At 40.6% G+C, this 23454-nt stretch overlaps 1 protein-coding gene across 1 annotated transcript; it reads right to left on the bottom strand.

Moving 5' to 3' along the window:
• LOC109225619 (potassium channel AKT1-like) lies at positions 12966 to 19640 on the bottom strand. Its single transcript, XM_019390351.1, has 11 exons — positions 19408 to 19640; positions 15840 to 16202; positions 15694 to 15751; positions 15305 to 15622; positions 14973 to 15218; positions 14798 to 14896; positions 14684 to 14716; positions 14422 to 14607; positions 14156 to 14350; positions 13997 to 14072; positions 12966 to 13911 (listed from the first exon to the last, which is right to left on the bottom strand). Exons 1-11 carry the CDS (start codon positions 19611 to 19613, stop codon positions 13019 to 13021), a joined length of 2673 nt encoding a protein of 890 aa, XP_019245896.1. The 5' UTR covers positions 19614 to 19640; the 3' UTR covers positions 12966 to 13018.

The following is a 23454-nucleotide window of genomic DNA, read 5'->3' as shown; positions in this document are numbered from 1 at the left end:
TCTGGAGGTGAAGCATTAGGGTTGTAGTGTTACGCCCCGCAATATTACGTTAATATTACGTCCTGCAGTATTATATTACGATGATGTTCTCCTTGCAGCATTACATTACGATGATGTTACGCTTCGCAGTATTATATTACGATGATGTTACGCCTTGTAGTATTATACGTGAAATTGTTGTAAGATAATTGACCTCAGTTTAAGGACAAGATTATTTGGAGATTATAAGCATTATGCTATATCAAGCACGTGATGAGTAAATTCGTGGAGGTGAGAGGGGAATCAAGGCAAAGAAAATGAATTTTCGTCCAAGTTTGACATGTTGGGATAAAATACGGCCCGAGCTAAAATACTCGATATTTGTGGACTAGTGTCATACAAGGTACCACATGACCATGATAGTAAGGTGTATAAGGTGTGCTAAAGGTGAGTAGTATTTTAAGTAATTTGAGATAATTCTTCATTAAGTGGATAATCGGGTAATCATTGATTTTAGTTGGAGATTAATAATTAACTAATGAATTAGTTATTAATTAAATCAAAATCTTAGATAAGGTTTAAGGCAAAACGTGCAGCCCCCTCCTACTCGTATAAATTACTCATTAATCATTCAAGATAGGTGTCACATTAAGAAATTTTTGGCCAAATTATTCCTAAAGTGGGGCACATCTTGAGGCATCATAAGACTTAAAGAAGTGATTCATCAGAACGTTAGTCTTCAATAATACAATTCAAACATAAGACCTCTCTAACTCGGTAACAAGGGGAAGTTTAGCATTTTCAACAAATTCAACATGATTTCGTGGAATCTTAAGCAACGTGAGATTTTGCAATTATGAGGGAGTACGATGCAATCTTTCTCAAGAATATCATACAAATATTTCCTACTTCGATCTTGCCGTCACATGTTTCGTCGCAATTAATGTGTGTTAGAGGGATTGTCATGAGAATCAACCCAAGTATGTTAAGGCTATCCCTTCTTTCTTTTTGGCATGATCTATACGACACGAACGAAACGAGCAAATGACTCTATTCATACAAGTATTAGAAATGTCTACGTTCTTGAATTCCCATATGTCTTATTATTCTATCGTCTGTTTCATGGGTCTCAGAAAATACGTAAGTTAATAAAGTTTGTTTCATGATATTAATCAGAGGTATAATGGTCTTATGACGTTCCGAAAGATTTTATTGACGTACTTTTCATGCATCGCATTCATTTATACATGTACATTGACCCATGATCAGACGACGTTATATACGCGTATATATATATATATATATATATATATATATATCGGTTTTGCCTTTGTAGGTGCCGGGCGGTTCCCTGAGATGGTGCGGCGCTCTTCCGAAGAGGGGAAGGAGTTGTCGACCTCCGAGCTGAGGGATGATGGCGATAAACGGGATTTGCACCCGTAGTATGGTGGAGATTTTCACGGGGCTCAATGGGTCTGTGTCTTCTAGGAGAGGGCATTGTCCGAGCCTGCTGTTCCTGGAGTGTTAGATTTCCGGACGGCAGCTCCTCCGGGTGAAAATGCCTTCGCCGAGGTTGGTTCTCCTGGGGCTGAAAAGGCAGGATTAGCATGAGTGTGTTCTGACTTCGAAGAAGTCCGCCGCCTTCTCTTCGTGGTGAGTTCAGGTGTAGTTCTTCTGTGTTTTGCGCCCTCCTTTCTTTATCGGGCTTTCCTTTTGCAGGCTTGTGATAGACTTAGGTCTTAGTTGCTTCGTCAAGGAGCGAGGCTTCGGAAAGTTTTGGACGGGGCTAAGTCCCTTAGGCTTCTTAGCAAGGAGAAGGAGGTTGGGTTGCTGCACTGGTGATTCGAGGCGTATCGAAGCTCGAATTATGAGAGCTATTTGATGGAGCAGGTAGCCTTTCGTAGTACGCGCTTCACTCTTTTTGGCCTTTAAGGTTAACCCCTTTCTCTGATATTAGCTGCAGAAAAAGACGGAGGCCTTGGAGTACCTCAAGGGTGATATCGACCGTGTCAGGAATGCTTGTGGCGAACTCAGGGCTCAGGTACAAGATCAATCATTGGAGGAGAGAGGCACCTCGGCCAAAGTTTCCGCCCTAGAGGTTCAACTCCGTCTGGCTCGAGACAATGCTATGGTTCAAGCGGACATGATCAAGAAACTCGAATCTGATCTCTCGAAGATCAGGGCCGAGATAATTGATGCCCGGGCCGAAGCGGCATTAAGCTGAATCAATGCTGACCAGGAGTTTGACGATTCGTATGTAGGACGCTGCTGATGCCTAAGCCGAGCTAAAGCGGACCCTCGACCGGAAGAAGAGGATCGAGGAATATGTTCGTTGCAGATCCCGAAGAGAGGTGCTCGAGGATATCGGCACAAGAGGCTTCTTTCTCTCGAAGGAATTGGCTCGAGCTAAGGCGGATGAGCGTGACGCTCAGTCACTTCTTGCTGATGTTGCGGAGAGCGAACCCGGCATGCTGTAGCCCTTTGGGGCGGAGTGTAGATTTTGCTATTTTTCCCGCTTTGTATTTAATACTTGTATGGTATGTTGGTAGATGGGGAGTGCGCCCCATGTGTATGTAAGATAAGAGAAAACTTGAAGTTTTACCTCCTTCGTACCTTTTCCCGTATTGCCTTTGACCAGGCGGGCTAGTTTCGATGTTCGGCGGGATCCCTGTAGGTCCGGAGCTAATCATGCAGGCCTGGAGGCTTTCAAGTGCGATCTCCGACGTGAGCAGGCTCTGAGGCCATCGCCTTTTGCCCAGTTGTTTTAGGCTTAGATTCTGAGTCAGGCCTTGGCTTCGAGCTTGCCTGACCTTTACTCTTTTCGTGCCTGCGTGGGCGGATGATGATTACTTTTATCGCCCGCCCTTGGGCGCTTGCATTCCAACTTTTTTGAGTCCAGTCTTCGAGTCGTGTTGCGACTCGAGCTTTAATTGACCCTTGAATTCTTTCATGGGCGGACGACGATGTCTTCCCGCCCTTGGTCGTTTGTTGCTTCAACTATTTTGGGTTCAGTCTCCGAGTCGCATCACGACTCGAGCTTTAACTAACTCTCAAGTTATTCAATTTTCAAGTTGGCGACAGTGGTTCTTACGATGTTTGGTCATCGAGACCTTGCGATATGTGGCTCGGAGGCTTGCATAGTTAACTATATAGGATCCGATCTCCGAATCGTGTTACGATTCGAGCTTATTTTAATCTCAAGCTGTCAATTTTTAAGCTGGCAACAACAGCTCTTACGCTATCTGGTCGTTGAGACCTTTTAGTGTGTGGCCTGGAGGCTTGTTTAGCTGGCAACGATGGCTCTTACGCTTTTGCCCGTGGGCTTTATGTAGGCTTTGTTTTCCGCTCGTTAAGGTCTTTTGAAATAATTTTTCCTGGCCCGTCGTTGGTTCCGAAGGAACCTCGATTTCAAGTCGTTGTCGGTGATGTTTTGAGCACCTCAGAAGGTTCATAGCTCGTAGGCTGAGTAGGTCAAAGCCTTATGATTTGGAGCGTCGAAGCTCATTTTTGCCTGTTGACAGAAGCCTGTTTTAACCGGTTCTTTCCGAAGTATATTCGAAGTAATGGCCTGTGATTTTGTTTAGCGACGGTCGGGCATCCCCGAGTCGCGTTAATTTGGCTGTATCAGCCGTTTTAACCGTAGTCATATGTGTTTGGCCGGAGCCATTTTTGATCCCGAGTGATAGTTTAGGCGTTTACATCGAGGGTATGCCCTTTAGGGATTCTTACAAATGCGACGTATAACCTAAACTTCGGGATTTTGAATTTCATGCCTGCTGAGGTCTTACAGTTTTATCATGCATGTTGAGGTCTTACAGTTTTATCATGCTTGTTGAGGTCTTAAAGTTTGTCATGCCTATTGAGGTCTTACATTTTGTCATGTCTATTGAGGTCTTACAGTTTGTCACGCCTATTGAGGTTTTACAGTTTGTGTTGCTATGTAGAATAGATCTGGCTATGCCGAGTCTGCCCGCTCGGGGTCTTACAGATTAGGGTTTTCCAGTACATGGGGATTGGCGACAGTCTCCGATTCATCGAGTTAGGCTCGAAGGCCATTATTCGTGAGCTCGGAGCTACCTTATCGAGGCCTTATGAGCCCGAAGTTCCGACCCTGGGGTCATGCGGGTGCCGATTGTCGACGCTAAGTCTCCGAGTATCTCAGGATGCATTTGGTGGAGGGGCCCTTGCTCTGAGCATGTTGAAATCACCTTTTCTGGAGTACGAGATGCTGAAAAATATTCTTTATTGCTTGGCGTAAACATACATATTGCTTCATCATTACGAGCTCGGCCTGTGCGGGCGCAGCTCCTCGGACCATTTGGTCCGGTACATGATTCTCTATTGAAACTCAATCTGCCGTTCCCCGGTCCTTCTGAGGGGATGACACTCTTAAAAGAAGACCATCGCTCGTCGTTTGACTATAGAAGAAGGCCTGTGATCTTGTCGGATTCTCCTTCGGGGGTGCATTGCTCCGCTAATAACCTTGCTGGCGAGACCCTCCTTTGGGGTGGAGATCCGACCGAGGGGAAAGAGTGCAACGGGTTCCATCGAGGCCTTGTGATCTCCAGGTGGAGTTAGAACTTCTAAATGACTCAGCCGATTGTCTGCATACAGTTTAGTGAAAAAATAATAAGGGAATGAGGCAGTTCTTTCTTATCGCGGGATGCGTAGGCGATGTTCCGAGATTTGATATGGCCCTACTGTTTCGGGATGTGGGCCCCAGCACAGCCCTCCGCTGTGTTTTAGTCAGGCTTGGCCGGAGATGTGGTCTGCCTACCCTTTGATCCTTTCGAGGCTGGAGGTACTGATGCAGGCGATGCGTTATATGGTGAGGAATTTCCCTTTGTCGCGTACCGCTCCCTGTCGACCGTCCTAATTCCGCCCCTTACGTGGGACTTCCTTCTTTTGGCGAAGTGGGGTTGACGCTGTCTCTGGGCGGTGTGCCCGCGGCCGTCTGCACAAGACATCCTTACCTTACGCCTCCTTTGACAGTATATGACTCGACGTTCCAGTCCGAGCTTAGACGGGCCATATCCTGAGAATGGTCTTTCTGCTTGTTGAAATGACCGCCGTTTGGGATCCGTTAATGATTCAAGAGGTGGTCGTGTTTTGGCCCGGCTGTCCGGGCCGCACTATTAACCTCGGCCCGACAATGTTGATGTGTTGATCGAACCACCTGAATTCACGAACACATGTCTTATTTGAAATAGATTAAATGAGGGAGAGGGTTACCAATGCATCAGTGTGAGGCGAAGTCTCAATGCTTTTTTGCTGGATGTATGGACGTTTTTACTTTCCATTTCTATGATTCCTTGGAGGGTGTTGTCGCTTCTCCACTATTTTGGCAATACGTCGCGGTTCACTTGCTTCGCTCTTCCTGGTTGCCCTCCTCCCTTGGGGCGGAATTCGGGCCTGATCGCTGCGGCGATTTTTATTGAGTAGCGCGGCTATTCTCCTCCTGAGCTGGTGGCCACTCTGACCCCGTGGTCGTGCGCGCCATGCGGTTCCCGCACCAGGTTGTTGTTTCCTCGAAGTGGATTCCGTCGGGTAGGTCTGAATCATTTGGTTTCCCTGGTTTCGCTTATGGTGATCACGATGTTCGGTATAGAAATGCTGAAGTCGTACTCTGATGGGCAAGGTGCCCCTACCGGCCATGCCTCGTCGAATTTGGCTCCGTTGAAGATTCCTCGAGGATATCGTCCTCGAGCCATTTCCCGCTTGTTGCGTGGTGGATTATGTCTCGGGGCGTTCCTCCTGTCCGTGGCGTACGGGTGGTATCTCCTTCTGCTTGGCATTAGTTCCTTTGTCGGGAGCCCGCTTGGGTATACTAAGCCCGAGGAGGCTCCTGGATGGCCATCCACGGCCCTGATTTATGGCTGGTGCCGGGTATGGACATCCGACCCAATCTCGATCGGGCATCTGATCAAGCTCCGTTTGAAATGCCCCGTAGCCGTTGGGCTCGATTCGCTCAATCGTCTCAAAACCGGGGGCGATCTCGTTCATTCTATCAGGGAGTGAGGCGCGACTTCCCGTGGTGTTTCATTCTCTCTTTGCTCGGCCTCGGATGTGTCGGGCTCTCCTGTTGCTGCTTCGGTGGCATCGGCGTATGCCTCTTCGGAAGAATCCACTGGTATGATAAGCGCGTTTGTGAACCCAGGTGCCAGGCTACGACGCCACGTCCTAGTTCCCTTCGAGAGTGTTTCCCCCAATCTCTTCACCGAGACGAGCTCGAACTCGTCATCTTGGAGGTCATCACCCTTTCCCGCGCACATGTAGGCGGTGATGCGCTCGTTGGGATCCGAGGTCCTGTTATACTTAGGGAGTTATGGCATTCCGGACATCTATGCAACGGGTTCCAGGACTGCCTCTTCGGGGAATGACTGTCGCGTGAACTTCCACGAACCTGACTCGATCCCTTTGGAGAGGTCCTCGAGCATCTTTTCTATGGCAGGGTTGGTTACCAATCCGTTGTTGCTTGATCTCTCGGGTACTTGTTTGGCAGGAGGAGCTGTTTCCGGCGTTGTTGTGCTGGGAGTCTCCGGGTGGCTTTGCAACAGAGCAATAGCCAACTGTCGTGCCTGCAACATTTCAAAAATATCATGAAGACTCACTTCCTGTGCTTCTTGAGTCGGGGTCTTTTGAGCTTCCTGTCGGTCGATGTGTCGTATGCTTCTATCGGTGTGAGAGGTATCGTCGACATGCTGTGCGTCCTGCGAATCCGCATCTGCTAGAATCGGTCCGGGCGCGTTATCGGGATTTTGCGGTGGTGCTCCAGCGGCCGGGACAGGCACGCCGTTTTCCCCGTGGTCTTCGAGGTTACCGTTTTCGACTCTGTTTACCGAGCCAGACAGTTTGACCTGAAATCAAAGGATCTTGGACAAGAAAAAGTATGAAAGATAACGTGCGTTTTTGCAATAGAACCAGCAAGAAAATAATCACTATTATTTTTAGCACCACAGTGGGCGCCAAACTGTTTACCGTGAAAATGGTAACAACAATTAAATTTGTAAATGGGATTCTAAAAATACGTGATCTATTCCCGAGCTAGTTGTTTAGAGCAGTTGATGCTAAAAATAAGGAATGTAATGATGAAATGCGAGCTAAAACGGGGTAGTGGTCAAATCGAGGGGCTTGCTGCCCTAGCTTCGGACTGGTCGATGGAGGACCTCGAGTCCAGTGTCTGGGCTCGATCTCGAGCTATCGGGGCAGTCGGGATGGGACAACAATTAAAATATAATCAAACAAGGCTCTTTATGGCCAATACTAAGTAATAAATGAAGAACAAGTGAAAAATAAATATAGAACTGCTAATGTTAAGGGTAGCCTCGAGCTAGTAAGGGCGAACAAGTTTAGAGAGAAAAGAGAGAGAGAGATATTATTGATCTTGCGGAGAATAGTGGGAGCAACATCAGATCCTTACAAAGTGGTGCGGGCTCCCTTTATATAGGAGGGGAAACCGGCTATAGTACAACATGCATTAATTGTAAAGTGTGGAGATGGGACTGCTAGACGCGACGCATTGGTGTAGGCTTTAGGTAGGCCAGCTCTGTCAAAATTAGCCGCGTACCTTGGGAATTTTCCCTTCTGCTCTAGCCTCGGCCTTCGTCTTCTTCGAATCGGGCTTCGACGAGCCCCGAGGGAGGGGAATAAGTCGTGGCTCCGTGTCCTCGGGGTCTCGAGGCATTCTTCCGAAATGGCTTGATGGCGAGAAATCAAGTCCTCTGATTTTGCCGCGTACAGTTCCGAAAGGTCTAATTAGAGAGTAAAAAAAGAGTTAGAGACGATGTGATGTCTCGATGTTCCAGAAAAGCATAAGGAAATCGGTCGCAAGCTAAAGTATGATAAAATGACAAGGTTTTAGAAAGACAAGAGTAAGGATAAGAAAAGGGCAAGTGAGAAGATGACAAAAATGGATAAGTCCTCGGGATTAAGCCCGTGAAAACAAGGGAGCTGATGGGTTCTCTAAATTATATAAAGCTTAGTATGGCATGAATTATCTCAAATGAGTCTATGACTAGTAGCATTTAGAAGAAATGGAATGCTGACCTGGTAATAAAATGAGGTTATAATTGTGACAGATAAAAGATGACGTTTGCGCCATTGATTGAATAATGATTTGAAGAAAAAAAAGGGAGGAGGAGAAAAGATTTTGCGGACAGCACGAGATTAGAATACCCCATAAGGTAAATCACATTGAGATACTATGAAATACGATTATGGAAATCACTTCAAGTATTTGTCGATGCAACGTAAGCGCTAGTGGCAAAATATTATGTAAGAGGTTTTAGTTATCAGTGGTGGATTGTAGATCGATATTGAGGTGAATCAACAATGGATGGATAAAAGTTACAAAGTATGAAATGAGATTAGGTCGTCACTCTTAAGATGAACAGTAATGAGGAAGCATTAAAGGACTTAGACTTATACATATAGGATAAGCAACGAGAGTAAGATGGAATTTGCTAGCAGACCTCAGTAACGATAAATCAAAGTAAGAGTTACAGTATAGTATGACCTATTTTGATGCAGTAAAATCATACAGATGGATAAACGGATCCATGGAATAAGGCATAGCAATATTCGTAAGTTCAACAAAGTACCGAGCGAAGAACTTCAGTATACCTATAGATGCCCAGAGGGACATCTTATCAAGCTCTGTATATGTTCACAAAGTAAGGCCTATAGATTGGCTAAACGTTGGAGGAAAAAGGAGAGAAGAGTCGCATAGGCGCACTTACAAGGTCAGAATCGTACATGCTGCATAAAAGAAGGTAGCAACAGTTACGAGATTGGAAGAATTCCGGCAACAAGTCGTGGCGTGAGAAAGAGGCCTAAAAGGAGGAATGCCCTGGCCTTTGGATTTATTCACAGAACAATTGCTTAAATGGCAAGGAGAGTATTAAGGTATTCACAAGAGCTATAAGTTATGAAAATATAAGAGCATCAGTCAACATTCGAGGACGAATGTTCCAAAGGGGGGAATGATGTTACGCCCCGCAATATTACGTCAATATTACGTCCTGCAGTATTATATTATAATGATGTTACGCCTTGCAGTATTACATTACGATGATGTTACGCTTCGCAGTATTATATTATGACGATGTTACACCCTATAGTATTATACGTGAAATTGTTGTAAGATAATTGACCTCAGTTCAAGGACAAGATTATTTGGAGATTATAAGCATTATGCTATTTCAAGCAAGTGATGAGTAAATTCGTGAAGGTGAGAGGTGAAGCAAGTCAAAGAAAATGAATTTTCGTCCAAGTTTGACATGTTGGGATAAAATACGGCCCGAGCTAAAATACTCGGTATCTATGGACTAGTGCCATACAAGGTACCACATGGCCATGATAGTAAGGTGTATAAGGTGTGTTAAATGTGAGTAGTATTTCAAGTAATTTGAGATAATTTTTTATTATGTGGATAACCGGGTAATCATTGATTTTAGTGGGAGATTAACAACTAATTAATGAATTAATGATTAATTAAATCAAAATCTTGGATAAGGTTTAAGCCAAAACGTGGCAGCCCCCTCCTACTCTTATAAATTACTCCTTAGTCATTCAAGATAGGTGTCATATTAAGAAATATTTTGGCCAAATTATTCCTAAAGTGGGGCACATCTTAAGGCATCATAAGACTTAAAAGAAGTCATTAATCAGAACGTTAGTCTTCAACAATTCAATTCAAACATAAGACCTCTCTAACTTGGTAACATGGGGAAGTTTAGCATTTTCAACAAATTCAACATGATTTCATGGAATCTTTTAAGTAACATGAGATTTTGCAATTATAAGGGAGTACGGTGTATTCTTTCTTAAGAATATCATACGGGTTGTCCCTACTCCGATCTTGCCGTCACGTGTTTCGACGCAATTAACGTGTGTTAGAGAGATTGTCACGAGAATCAACCCAGGTATGTTAAGGCTATCCCTTCTTTCTTTTTGGCATGATCTATATGACACGAATGAAACGAGCAAATGACTATATTTATAGAAGTATTAGAAATGTCTATGTTCTTGAATTCCCATGTGTCTTATTATTCTATCGTTTGTTACATGGGTCTTAGAAAATACGTAAGTTAATAAGGTTTGTTTTATGATATTAATCAGAGATATATGGTCTTATGACGTTCCGAGAGATTTTATTGACGTACTTCTCATGCATCACATTCATTTATACATGTACATTGACCAATGACTAGACGGCGTTATATATATATATATATATATATATATATATATATATATATATATATATTGGGATATGTGAAAAGGTTACGGCGTTATATACGCACCACCACCTGATCAGCTGGTATACGTTGATGATTTGCCCATAGTGGTCGAGATGATATGATGGGATGCCCTCAGAGGCTTGATGATGTTATGAACGCAAATACTCATGCATGGTATGACATTTATACGCATATACACGACATTATAATGTTAAATGATTCACTGAGTTATTCAGATATACATGTTGAGTCTTTTACTCCATGTTTCTCTCATGTCTACTAGTTACTGATTTTTATTCCTTACATACTCGGTACATTATTTGTACTGACATCCCTTTTGCTTGGGGATGCTACATTTCATGCCTGCAGGTCCTGATAGACAGGTCGAGAGTCTTCCAAGTACTCTATCAGCTCAGCTGAAGGTATTGGTGCGCTCTATTTGCTCCGGAGTTGCTTCTTTGGTCAGTATGATTAGTACATGTATTAATTGGTATGGCGGGACCCTGTCCCGACCTTTATGATATTATGTATTCCTAGAGACTTGTAGACAGATGTCATGTATATGGATACTTGTATGGCCTTGTCGGCCTATGTTTCGAGTATATAAAGAATTATGTCAGCCTTATAGGCCCGTACTTCATATGTATAAGTTTGTATTTTCTCATGCTTTACTTCGATTCATTTACCTATGATAGAATGATATGAAAGATACGTTATGTTGGTACTCGGTTGTGTAAGGTACCGTGTGCCTGTCGCGGCCCATCAGTTTGGATCGTAACATGTAGGCTAGGGGGGTAGTCGAGCTTTTCATACTTCATACCGGGGGTGAGGCAGGGTTGGATTGGGTTGATATTGGACGGCTTGTGGTTAATGCTGAGTCCACACTATCCTTTCTGTTTTTCATAGCCCCGTGCCTTAATTACTGGTTACTGTTATTGCATGTCATCTATTTTTGATTTTTATGCTTCTGTAACTATTTCTACGGTTTCTGCTGACGTAACTGATGAATTGTCTCTTCTTGTTTTATTTCCGTCTTCCTGAGCCGAGGGTCTATCAGAAACAACATCTCTGCCCCATTGGGTAGGGGTAAGGTCTGCGTACACACTACCCTCCCCAGACTCCACTTTTGGAAATTTTACTGGGTTATTGTTGTTGCTGTTTTATTCTTATAATTACCTAAGAACAATGTTGCAATTTTGAAACACCATAAATAAAATATAAAGAAAACAAAAACGAACAATTTTTAACTAAAACAATAAATAAGTAAATAAAAATAAGTTAATCTAACCCTCATGTACAAAGTACAAGAAAAGAGATACACATACTTTATAAATTACAAAAGAATTTAAACTATGTAAAATAAGAAGTACTCTATATATATTATAACAATTCCATTGTAATTCTCAATAGGAATATTTGCAACCAAAAAAAAACTCAATAGGAATATATTCACCGGGATTCTAGAACTAAACTCGTCTTTATTAATGTTTGGACCCACACTTCGTGGCCTAAATGTAGACAATAAATTTGCGTCGAGAAAATAAAATCAAGACCGAAAAATATTCTAACAATTGTGGTATTTTATTTTTAATATTTGTGTGTACAATCTCTATGAATCCTCTGATTCTTCTTTCCAATAGTAAATAAATTCAAGGGCCTTTGAGCTTGATCTTGAATCTATGTTTGTTGCCACGAACGATGATCTTGAATTCAGCTAGTACGAACTTTGATTTGAACTCGCACTCCTTGAACCTTGATTTGTTCTTCGTTCTTGAGCTTGAACTTGATTTGTTCTTCGTTCTTGAGCTTGAACTTGATTGCTTGAAGCTTGAAACTTGTAGAGAAATTTGCGATGTTTGATCCACGAGCTCTCTCTTGCTTCTTGTTATAACTTCTGGTGTCTTTTCTGAGTTATGAAGACGCCTATTTATAGTTGTGGAAGGGAGGAGTTGTGATAAGAACAAACTCTTGACCAATCAAACTGAAGTGTGACATGGCCGTATTTGATTGGCTAGAACATGTCACTTGCACACATGGCACGATTTCATTGGCATTTTAATGTGACTTGACATGCCTTGTCATTTTGACACGTGGCACGATCCTATTGGCTCTTCCGTTTGACTTGGCGCGCCATATCATCTGACACGTGGCACCAAACTGGGCCTCTAGGAAGATGGCATATTGGGCTTAATGTAGTGGGCTCACCACTTTAGCCAAATGGATTAAGACTCATTTATTTAATCCATATATATTGGACTTATAGAATTAATCCAATTATATTAGCCTAAGAAATTTATTTAAACTAATATATCTTGAATTTAAAAATATAATCTTAATAATTTTATGGATTTAAATCCAATAAAATTTAGATGGCTACACTAAAATAACTAAAGTGGAAAAAGATGCGTCGGCGCCAAATTATTCCACAAAAATTAACCCATTTTACCGCTAAGGTATGTCTCATCAATATAATATGAGGGTTCATTTTTTTAATATAACCAATCTCATTATGAATTTATATATGTAAATAGTAAACAATTTCGTCATTGCGGATTCGGTTGAACCCCTTAATCCTGATTAAAGGTCCGTCCCCAGATAAGATTTCTCCATAGATGTCCCAGTTTCGAGCTCTATAAATGGAGAAATCATCTTATATGCTTCCCCGAAGTTGAATTAGTCAGTGTAATAGTATCCAGATACTAGATGATCATACAAAAAAAAAAGTTAGAAATTCAGCACCAAACATGAATTTGATTATGGGAAATGGAAAGTTCGCATTTGCATTTTCTATATCCATATCAAGAATCACCACCGCTACGGTAACAATGTTCATTGGCTCCTCCATCACTAGCAAAGATTAATAAATCACCATCTCTAATTAATTCTATGCCATCAATTTCAGCTCCATCTTTGTTTAGAACTCTGGCCTGCAAGATTCCGTACTTTGTGGCACCAATTTCAAGTAGCTCTTGGAAGGTCTGTGGAAGTAAGACAAGCTTCCCTGCAAAATCTCCCTTCTCAGGGCAACTCACTGTTACTCTGGCACTATAAGACTTGGTTGTCACTGCCGTTGCAGCCTGGTTTTTGGATAAGCACAAATCACGCCCATTGGTCTGCACAGCTGACATTAGCCCGAATAATGAGTTATGAAAGTTATTAGTCCTTCGTCTAGGACGTGATCGGCCCCATGATCCATCTCCTGCTAGAAATGAGCCTCCTTGGAACATAGGAGGCATTATCATTGGCTCGCTTTTGAATCTTCCAAGAAACTGAACTCCGGACGGAGGATGTTCCTCGGGGATAGTTTGAGTTGTTGTCAGTTTCTTGGATTCAAAGAGTAATTTGATATCTTCATGTCCCTGCTGCACTGCTAGGTCCCTCGGGGTCCAACCATGTTGGTCTACTTGGTCAATATTAGCCCCCTGATCCAAGAGGTATTTTACTATTTCAACGTTTCCTTCACAAACCGCAACATGCAGGGCTGATGATCCATTGATATTGGGACTTGTGATATCCCCACCATAATGGACAATTTTCTTGAGCAAATTCAAGTTGTTTTGTTCAGCAGCAATGCAGGCAAATTGACACACATCACCAGCTGAAAGTTTAGCACCATTGTTGACGAGTAGCTTCATCACTGAATCATGCTTCCCTAAAATGGCCTCCCATAATGGTACATTCCCTTCTGAATCTGTTTGCATGACAGACAGTAACTTTTGTGATTATTTTGGATAAAAACACATATGGTTGTTTGGCTAGAACGAGAGTGTACCTACCTCTATTGTTTGGATTGGCCCCAAAATCCAATAGCAAAAGCACACAATTATCAAGTCCTTTAGATGCTGCTATATGCTGACGAGAAAGAAAAGATGAGGAATTAATTAATTCTTGAAGAATTTAAACATGGATAAAACAGAGCTCTATAGTGTACAAACCAAAGCTGATCTCCCATTTTTGTCCGATTCATTTGGATCTAGACCCCGCTTCAACAAGTGATGCAATAACAAGTTGTCACCTCTAAGTGTGGCAAAGCAGAGTGTGAGAGGAAGGTCCATTCTACCGCGAGCTAACATTTTTTCTGTCTCCTGCAGAACTCCTTCCATAATTGGATCCTTCATCTCCTTCAGATGCTGTTCAGTGGATTGGAGTCATATTGAAAATTTACCAAAAATGGAAAAGAATTTGAACCATTTATATATACCTGCAGGAGATTATTCATGATTATGGTCCCATCTCCAACATTGGCCTGGACAATGTTCAAAAATGTTGTGCGGTTCATTCTGAGTAGCTGAGTTAGGCTCTTTGTTCGTACTGTAAATAGCTGAGGCCTGTAACAAAGAACGCCAATCTCACCACAAAGATCACCAGCCTTGACCTCCCCTATGACCTGAAATTTCATGCCATTAACTGTGTTCCATTAATAAAGGAAGATAAAATTGTGTATGTTCAAAATTGCAACTTACCTGTTCAGCTCCATTTTTAAGTATCAATAGATCCTGTCAAATCAGATGAATTTAATGTCCCAAAAAAGCATCATGTCAAATCCAGAATACATAAAGGAGATACAGTAAAGTTACCACATCTCCTGTTACTAAAATATAGAAGTCAGTTGGTGCTTCATTCTGCAAAATGACATCCTCTTTGGGAGGAAAATACTCTGCCTTCATCTCTGAGACCTTGAATTATGGAGCTAGTATCAAACATCAAAAGATATGCATGCTTGTAGTTATAAAAACAATGACAAGTAGTTACCAGCTGGAAGAGTAGATCATTTGACACGCCATGGAACAAGTAAACCCCATCTACTAGAGAGTAGAAAAGATAATGTGAAATGCTTGAGCGGATTGCTTTAGGAAGAGAATCAAGTGTCTCTTGCTGTTGCACTCCCTCTGAATCTGTTCTGTATTTCAAGCACAAGTGTGCTACCATCTGATCTTGGAGCCGAGCAGGCAATTGGTTCCTCTGTGCAAAATTCGAAGCAGCTTGAATTGTGTCTCTCTGTAGCACAACAAACATTCACATAAGCTAGTGAATTCCATTGTCTAAATCAAATAGTTAAATGCAAAATAATATAATTTACTCACAAACTGTCTAGTCCTGCTTGTCTCGTGGACAATCAAGAGTGTCATATTTCCTATTAGATAAGCTGTGAGGCCCAAGTTAAAAAACATGTAAAAAATATCAAAGATCATCTCCCGTGTATTCTCCGGATGCAGATCACCATAACCTACTGTAGTAAGAGTAGTTATTGACCAATAAATAGAAGTGATATAACGATTCCATAGACTCTGATTAAGGAAGTCATCCATAGATGCCCCAATCCATGTCTTGTTTGGGTCTGGATAATGAGCTGCAATAAGATAATAAAAGCATCCAGCACAGTGAACAGCAAATAGAGTGACCTACAGACCAAATAGGAAACATTGATCAGAAACACCAATCTCCTACCACAACAACAGTCAAATGTACTTACACATATAAGCTTTGCACATCGGACACAATAGTAATTGATATTCCTATCTTTCTCCAATCTGTTTCAAAGAAAAAAACGATCAGGTTGAGCTTTGAGGGGAAAGGAGATATAAAACACATTTATCATTTTCAAGCCCAAGCAATTACCTGGAAAACAAGGCACTAACTCTTCGTAAACGCCAGAGACGAAACATATAGAATAAATCATATTCACCAAAAAGTTTCGGGATTTTCCTGGCAAGTTCTGAAGGAACTGTTGATATGACATCACAAATCATCCAAGTTCTTGCATACTTCATAGCAATCCTTTTGTGGTTATCAACTAATACATATGTGGTTTTATCCCGGTAAGCTACAAAGAAGTTGAGAACGATATCAATTGCAAAGAATGCATTAACAATATCATCAGCGATGGCCAGTGGTCTTTCTGGTTTCTCAAGGAAGCCAAACTCAAATGGACACACCCAAGCTGTATAGATGACCAGTGCAGCCAGAAAACTCTGCCATGCCCTGCAAACATTATTTTAACATAAGCTGATGTTAAGTAAAAGCCAACTTGTTTTCCATGATCATATACCTTTCCATCTAATAGACTACTAATTAGTATTTCCCTGCGAATGGCTGAGAGGTGTACTAAGAACGAAATGCATAATTTTGGTTTCCAGTTTCCAATATGCTTGTCTGCTTTCCAGACCCGCAAAAAGAAAAGGAAAATGAGAAACAGATAATCTGGTGCATGATAACAAAAATGACTACTATTACTTCTTAATCTCAAGCTAGTGGGGATTGACCGTGTGAATCCTCGCTAAATTTTTCATTGACAGACAAATTTCTAAAGAGACTAAAAATTCCTAACAAATGCTAGACGTAAGGTAAGCATACTAGCATGAAGCCTAAATTTCCAACTAGTTAGTATTCTCTATATGGCTTATTTGCTTCTATTGCATTCTATTTTTCTTAAGATTCATAGACATCAAGGGTTTGTAGGTCTTTTAACACAACTTCCTTTCATATGATATTAGGTTTATCTCATCCTCTTTCTAACACTTCGCTTCATCATATCTGCAGATCGGTGTATTTGCAGGTTTATGCATGGCATGACAAAAACCATCTCTAATGACATCCTCTCATTTCATCCTCTATGTGTGCTCCTTACACCTTCTGTTGATATATTTATTTCTACATTTTCATTTACCTTCGGTCTCATTCAAGACCTAATCAAGGGATTTTCACTTTTGGTATATAGGGGGTTTCCTCTTAATAAGTGAAGGGAAGAGGAAGTGACACTTATCGAGCTTTATAAGGCTGACACTATATAAGCCTCTAGAGGAGAAAGCTCAAACAGCTCCCCTTCATTCATTACTACGCAGGTTGCTCTATTGATTGTCACTCTACCACTTTGTGTTTTCCTTCGAAATTCTCGGACCAGTCTATAACCAATAAAAACATGATTTTGTAACTCTTTTTCACATGCAGTATGGTCGAAGGTTTAGTTCATTAGATAGCAGGGGTATTCATTTTGACTCCCAACCAAGAATGTAAATAGGCAATGCACCATCCTTACAGCTATAGTTCTAGCACTTCTTTTTGTGCACTCACTTCGGTGCCCAATTTGTGCCTTTTTTCTGGCCTTCGCCCTACTAGAAACATCATTGATCGTGTGTTCATCTTAATATATGCATTTCTGCAACACTTATTTTGTGGGTATGTTGTGCCTTAGCGACCCAACAAACTCCCATATAACATTAATCGTGTTATGACATTTCATAGAACATTCCTTTCACTTTGCTAATATCCTCTTATCACAAAACACTCTCGTAGACACAAACTCCAATATAACATTAGCCTATTATGACCTTCCAACATAAATTTTCTTCCACTTTGCTAGTATCCTTCTGTCACATTACACTCTCGTAGAGTACTACATCTTAACCATCCTACTTTAATTATGTGTTATTCCCTCTATCTCAATTTATGTGACGCATTTTCTTACTTTTTTGTTTGCACAAAAAAAAAATGATAGATTTCTATACATAGAAATAATTAAACTTCAAAATTTTCATTTTATCTTTAATGAAGTGATTTTATAGCCAGATAAATGTCATGTCATGATTTAGACCACATATTCCAAAAAATCGTTCTTTCTTAAACTCTGTACCCAATCAACCATTTCACATAAAATGGGCGGAGAGAATACATCTTTATCTGTCTTACCATTTTCTTGGCACATAGAAATGAGTATGCTCAAGCGATAGATTGACAGTTACACTGGAGAGGATTTCACAACTTAATTTAATGCAAGTGCCTTGATGCAATTTTGAGCTGGACTTTTCTGTATTTAAGTGCCTCAATGCACCTCAGGATTTTGAGGTTACCCTATGGTTATTGAAGATCTGTTCATGCATTATGTTAGATATCAAAGAGAACCAATTTCCTTTTTCAGTCACCACAACAGATTTACTAGTCTAAGGCAGGATAGATATGTATAGCAGATATTTTAGGGAGCAGTATCGTATATTTATGTTATTTCATACACAAGGAAACGCCAAATTATTGGAAGTAGCACAACATAAAACATATATGAAGATACTTTGCTGATCCCATACAGCCATGGTAATTATAGGGTAAGGAACCAACCGTTGATGTAATTCGCTATTGGAAAAAGATCGCTTTCATATCTTTTTCGGGAAAAGGTTTAAGTTCTTCCTTTATTATGTATGGTTCAAGAGCAAGATCGTTTATTTTTGAGCTCTTCGAACTACTTCTCATGGAAAGGATAGACATTATACTAAAGAATAAGCAGCCAAACGTCATGTTGTCCCCCGTCCACGCGAAAATATTAGTTCCATAGGCAGCCTAGAAAAAAGGTACATGCTACAGCTAGTTAAATTACAACGATAGTGTATATCTTTGTATACATAACTCAAATCTGACCAAGATAATTATAGTTAATTATCTATAATTACTACAGAATAATGGTAAAAGGGTAAGTAAACCTGCTGTAGCTAGTTAAATCTCGATATATATAACTTAAGTCCTACAATAAAGTTAACATTCTGCAAAAAGAGTGAAAATCTTCCGAACGAAAATGGCTGCCCGGAAGAAACATACTCAGAAACTAAGCATCGAAAACATATGGGATGACATGATACTTATCCACTGAAAAGTTCCAGAAAACTGATGGGGGCTAAATCCTTAGGGGTTGTTGCCTTGTTGGTTATCAAGATTAGGTTTATAATCCCAGAATAGAATTTGGGGTTGTATTTATCCCGTGTTTGGTCATGGGTTGGTGGTATTAAGTAACTCATATTAAAGGTGAGATAACAATCCCAGGATATAGTAATTCCTGAATAACAACCAAATGAGTCATTAGAGTTACAAATACACTTCAAATCGCAGGAAAAGCAAGTCTTTTAAAGATTTAAATAATGTCTATGCCGTTCAAGAAAAAACAAATTCGGTCGAGTCGATTAAAAGTGATGAATGAGCAAGGATGTCAAACAAACTTAGCCGTGCAAGAATTTGCCTTCATCAGAATGACATTATGTACAGCAATGTGGCAAAGATTAGAATGAATGGAATAACTTATAAAAAAAATCAGAACAGAGAAGACTAAAGCCATTTTTTGGATGACAAACGATATTCTCTAGAAAGAAGATAAACGTAGTTCTTTACTCTCTTTTTTTCTTCATTTACATAGGACAGAAAAGTTTACCTATAATGGTGATCACTGGGATGAATGATGAATCTGCGTAGCTTGACTGTGCGGTTGGTTGTTCTAGCACCGAGAGAAGGCAGAATTCCAGTAGAGAGACTGTAATGGCTGCCGTCTCTAGACAACTGTTCAATTTCTTTGGCCGTAGCACCACAAATAGACACTCCTCCAAATCCCCATAGCCTATTTCCTCGCTCATCACCCATGCCTTTGAGAGAGTATTTTTTCCTCAAAAATTGGCAAATAATCTTATGTGCAGCTGCAACTAAAAAGAGAATATTTAGGAGGTGATTTCGACAGTTCCTACAGCTCATGAAAACTTCCTTCTTAGACACGTACAGCATTGTGAACCTAAGCATGAGGCATTGGACCGACGTACTTCATGAAACCACTTTGAAAGTTTATTCTCGCTTTTGCCCATACATTATAAGTTTCATTTAACCCCTTAGTCTTTTGGGTTTGGAAAATAATACCTTTTAAATGGATGGTAAACCTCCTAGATCTTATTTCAATAGCAAAAAATGAGTTGGATCACCATATCTATTTTCAAATACCATGTTTGTTTTAATTATTACTTAAATTTTAATATAGTATTATTAAATTCATCGTTACGTAGCAAGGAAAAGATCCATTTTATGTATTGATTGATCACGCCCAACTATGCCTTATAAAAAGGACAATGCGGTCGTTGCAAATATAATCCGGTTTACAAGTCCGGAGTCGAATCCCACAGAGAACTAAGGTTTAGCTACAGCTGTTCACTATCACCAAGAAGACAAGCTTGAACAATTCCTAACCTATAGATATTAGATTCTTGTGTTTAACTACTTAACTAACAAATTAAAATAGTAAATTAACAACTAAAGATACTGAGGGTTAGAGAAAAGATTAAGGAGGTCTAGAGTTATGATTTCCCCTATTGTCGGAATCCTTCCCGCTATGTCTTCTATAATTTCGCCTAAGTATTCTCTACCGATCATGAGCACTCTTATTACCGTAAATCTCTCCCGAGTAATTACGACAATTTACTAGACGCACTCTTCCGAGCTACGCTAGCTGGCTTTTAATACATCTCACTTCAGATTGCACCCAAGGCTTCGTTATCCCTAATCCCGCCTTTAAACCCTCGGTTATTGATCCCTCATATACTCTGGGAGTGGTGTTGTTCAACAATTACCTAAATATGCACTCTCTCCTGAGTTATGCATACTAAATAGGCACAGCTAATTGAGCGCTCTTCAATCAACCACAATATAAACGTAGTTGAACAAATAGAGAAAAGCTATGGCTCAATTATATAAAAACATAACAAGAATTTATCCTACAAAAGGTTCTATCAAAACTCTAGATAACAAATTAGCTATTCATAATAGTATGTAAAACTACAATACTAAAAGTCATAACCAATAATGAGAAATAGGAAGAGGAAGGAAAAACTTGTAGAAGAATTCTCCGCCTTGCTCCCAATGTGTTCTTGCCTCCAAGGGTGTTGTCTAACCCTAAAGTAGTGTCTCCTCGCCTCCTTAGGTCTAATTTGTGTCCAAAATATGTCCTCTCTTGTTCTAGGCCGGCCTCCCTTATTTTATATAGGGTTTAGGACTTAAAATCCCATGTTTTACACTTTAGCCCCTGAAATTTACGCTTCCCACCGCGGTTTCACCGCGATCGCGGTGGAACCGCGGCCAAACGCCCTCGCGGATTCTTCATTCTTCAGAAACTGCCTTCCACCGCGGTTCTGCCGCGGTTCTGCCGCGATCGCGGCAAAACCGCGGTTTTTCACCCTGTTCCGTTTAGAATTTGGGAAAATGTAAAACATGAAAGTTGTAGCCCTTTGAGTTAGCTTTCCAACCATATATTGTGGAGACCAAATGGAGTTCTGAGCAAAAAGTTATGTCTATTTTACTAGACAGTGCGCAATATGCCTCCTCAAATCTTCGTTCGTACTTAATTATCAAATTTGACCCCCGAACACGATCCCGGCTTAATTCCTTGAGCTTTTACTCAGACTTCAAAGCTTCAAATCACTTAAATTCATTCCATAACATCTATATAGCTCGGAATCACACCTACAAGGCATAAAACACACAATTAGTGCAAAACACTAGCGATTAAAGCGCAAACTCAATTAAAGTGCAGTAAATTCGAGTGTAATAAGCGACTAAAATATGCAATTATAGCCTATCATCATTGATCGACTTTTTGTGATGCCTTGTTACTTTATTTTTCTTTTCTATTGTGCCCTTATTATTTAATAATGTAACTCTACTTTCTTTTTTTACCCTATTTTCTGTTTAGCTCCACTCTCTATCCTATTTATCTTCGTCATATTATAACTTTTTCCTTCTAGTTTACGGTGGCATCTCTACCTTATATATTTTTTGTTTGTGCGCTCACTCTTATGTCCTAGAATTACATATGTATTGGTAAAATACAGCCATAACACGTTGCCAGCGCAATAATCAATACGTGACAAATGTTTCTTACTTAGCTCCAAGTCAGGATCAATCTATTTTGATTCAAGAATCGGAGGGTCGATTGAGGAAGTACATCCCGAATTGTCTACGATGGACCAGATAGTGTCACCCCGGCCCGGAGGAGAGCATCTGGATAATCACCACTGTCCGGATATAGATGATATTCAAATAAGCAGATTCTAGAATATTTGGGATTTTACATTAACTCTTTGGCAGTTATAAATCCACCAGGCATAACATACGAAATGAGCAAATAATGCTCATAACAGACATGTGTGATCTTAGGGGACGATTATATTAGGTTTACACTATAAATGCTCCCCTTCCGTAACAATTGTTCTGATTTTGCTCCATATTCTACACAGTTAGCGCACTATTGCTATGCAGAAATTACTTATTCTTCAACACTGTTCAACAAATTCCTTTCCGTCAAGGATCATCAAAAAGAATTTTCTCTTCTCGACTTTCACTTAATCTGGTTAATGTGCTTTTATCATTTACTTGTTTATTTTTTATACAATTACATCTTTTCTAGACATAAGACTCACACAATCGGTTTAATATAGTTTGAGGCCCTAATTTAATAAATTTACTTGATTCATCAAAAATCTAAATTTTTGGTTAAATAATTTGGTGCACACCGTGGGGCCCAAGCAATTGTCTAATCATTTCAAAACGTAATTGATCTTTCTACAACTTCTTTAATTTTCCTTTGTTTCTCACTTATTGGTTGTTATTAGAAGGAATACAATTTCTAGAATCAATGACCAACCAAATGATCTACCTCAACAAGTTGACCAAAGCTTACTAACAGGAGGAATTCTGGATGACCAGTGCCGGAGTTCACCACGCTCATCTAGGGAGAATTCCCCTGAGAGATCTCCTAGCAGGGACAGAGAGCAACCTAAATTAAAAAAGACAATAAAGAGTTCTATATAGCCCAGTAGCATGCGTGGAACAATCAGATTGGAAAAGTGTGCACGGCTTTAGCTAGTAGTGTAAATGCCGGAACACCATTAACTCCCCATCGAGAATAAAACTAATTGTTGGTGCTCCAAATTTTGTGCCCAGAAACTCTCGTACATGTGGATTACCTGGTGATTCAGGGACTGGATATTTAGGTAAACCTGGTACTTCAGGAATGCAAAATTCTATATTAACTTTGCAGGAAAATTTGTTGAAACAGAACAAGAAATAGAATGAATGTATTGACAAGATTTCAGGAGTTCCTGATATAACACATGACCATGCGATCTGCTTGTCGATAATAGACTCCCCCACTTGGCTGGCTCGAAGCCACGAAACACATCATCTGCTAATCCACCATACTCTTTCTTCATAATTGCCATAATCTCACACTGCCATCCAACTGAATCTCCTCGTAGGCTCATGCTGCACTACTCATCATGCCTTCCAAATCATCCGCCAAGTGCATACTCATCCTTGCGACAGTCGTACGAACCTCCTCAAGTGACCCAAACTCTAATCATAGCACATAAATCCCACTAGATAGAAGGAATACTCTTCATAGAAACCTTATAAGGATCACTCAACCTCTCACCTTCACGCAAGA

The sequence above is a fragment of the Nicotiana attenuata genome, chromosome 5 (genome assembly GCF_001879085.1).
Source record: "Nicotiana attenuata strain UT chromosome 5, NIATTr2, whole genome shotgun sequence".
NCBI lineage: Eukaryota > Viridiplantae > Streptophyta > Magnoliopsida > Solanales > Solanaceae > Nicotiana > Nicotiana attenuata.
The sequence above is the reverse complement of the archived record's forward strand: the minus strand, read 5'-3'. Positions and strand labels throughout refer to the sequence as shown.

Coding starts and splice junctions, on each gene's coding strand:
- LOC109225619 (XM_019390351.1), bottom strand. CDS start 19,613: ATGGGTGATGAGCGAGGAAATAGGCTATGGGGATTTGGAGGAGTGTCT. Junction 16,203..19,407: donor CCCAGTGATCACCATTATAG/GTAAACTTTTCT, acceptor TAATGTTTGCAG/GGCATGGCAGAGTTTTCTGG. Junction 14,897..14,972: donor ATGATCTACTCTTCCAGCTG/GTAACTACTTGT, acceptor CCATAATTCAAG/GTCTCAGAGATGAAGGCAGA.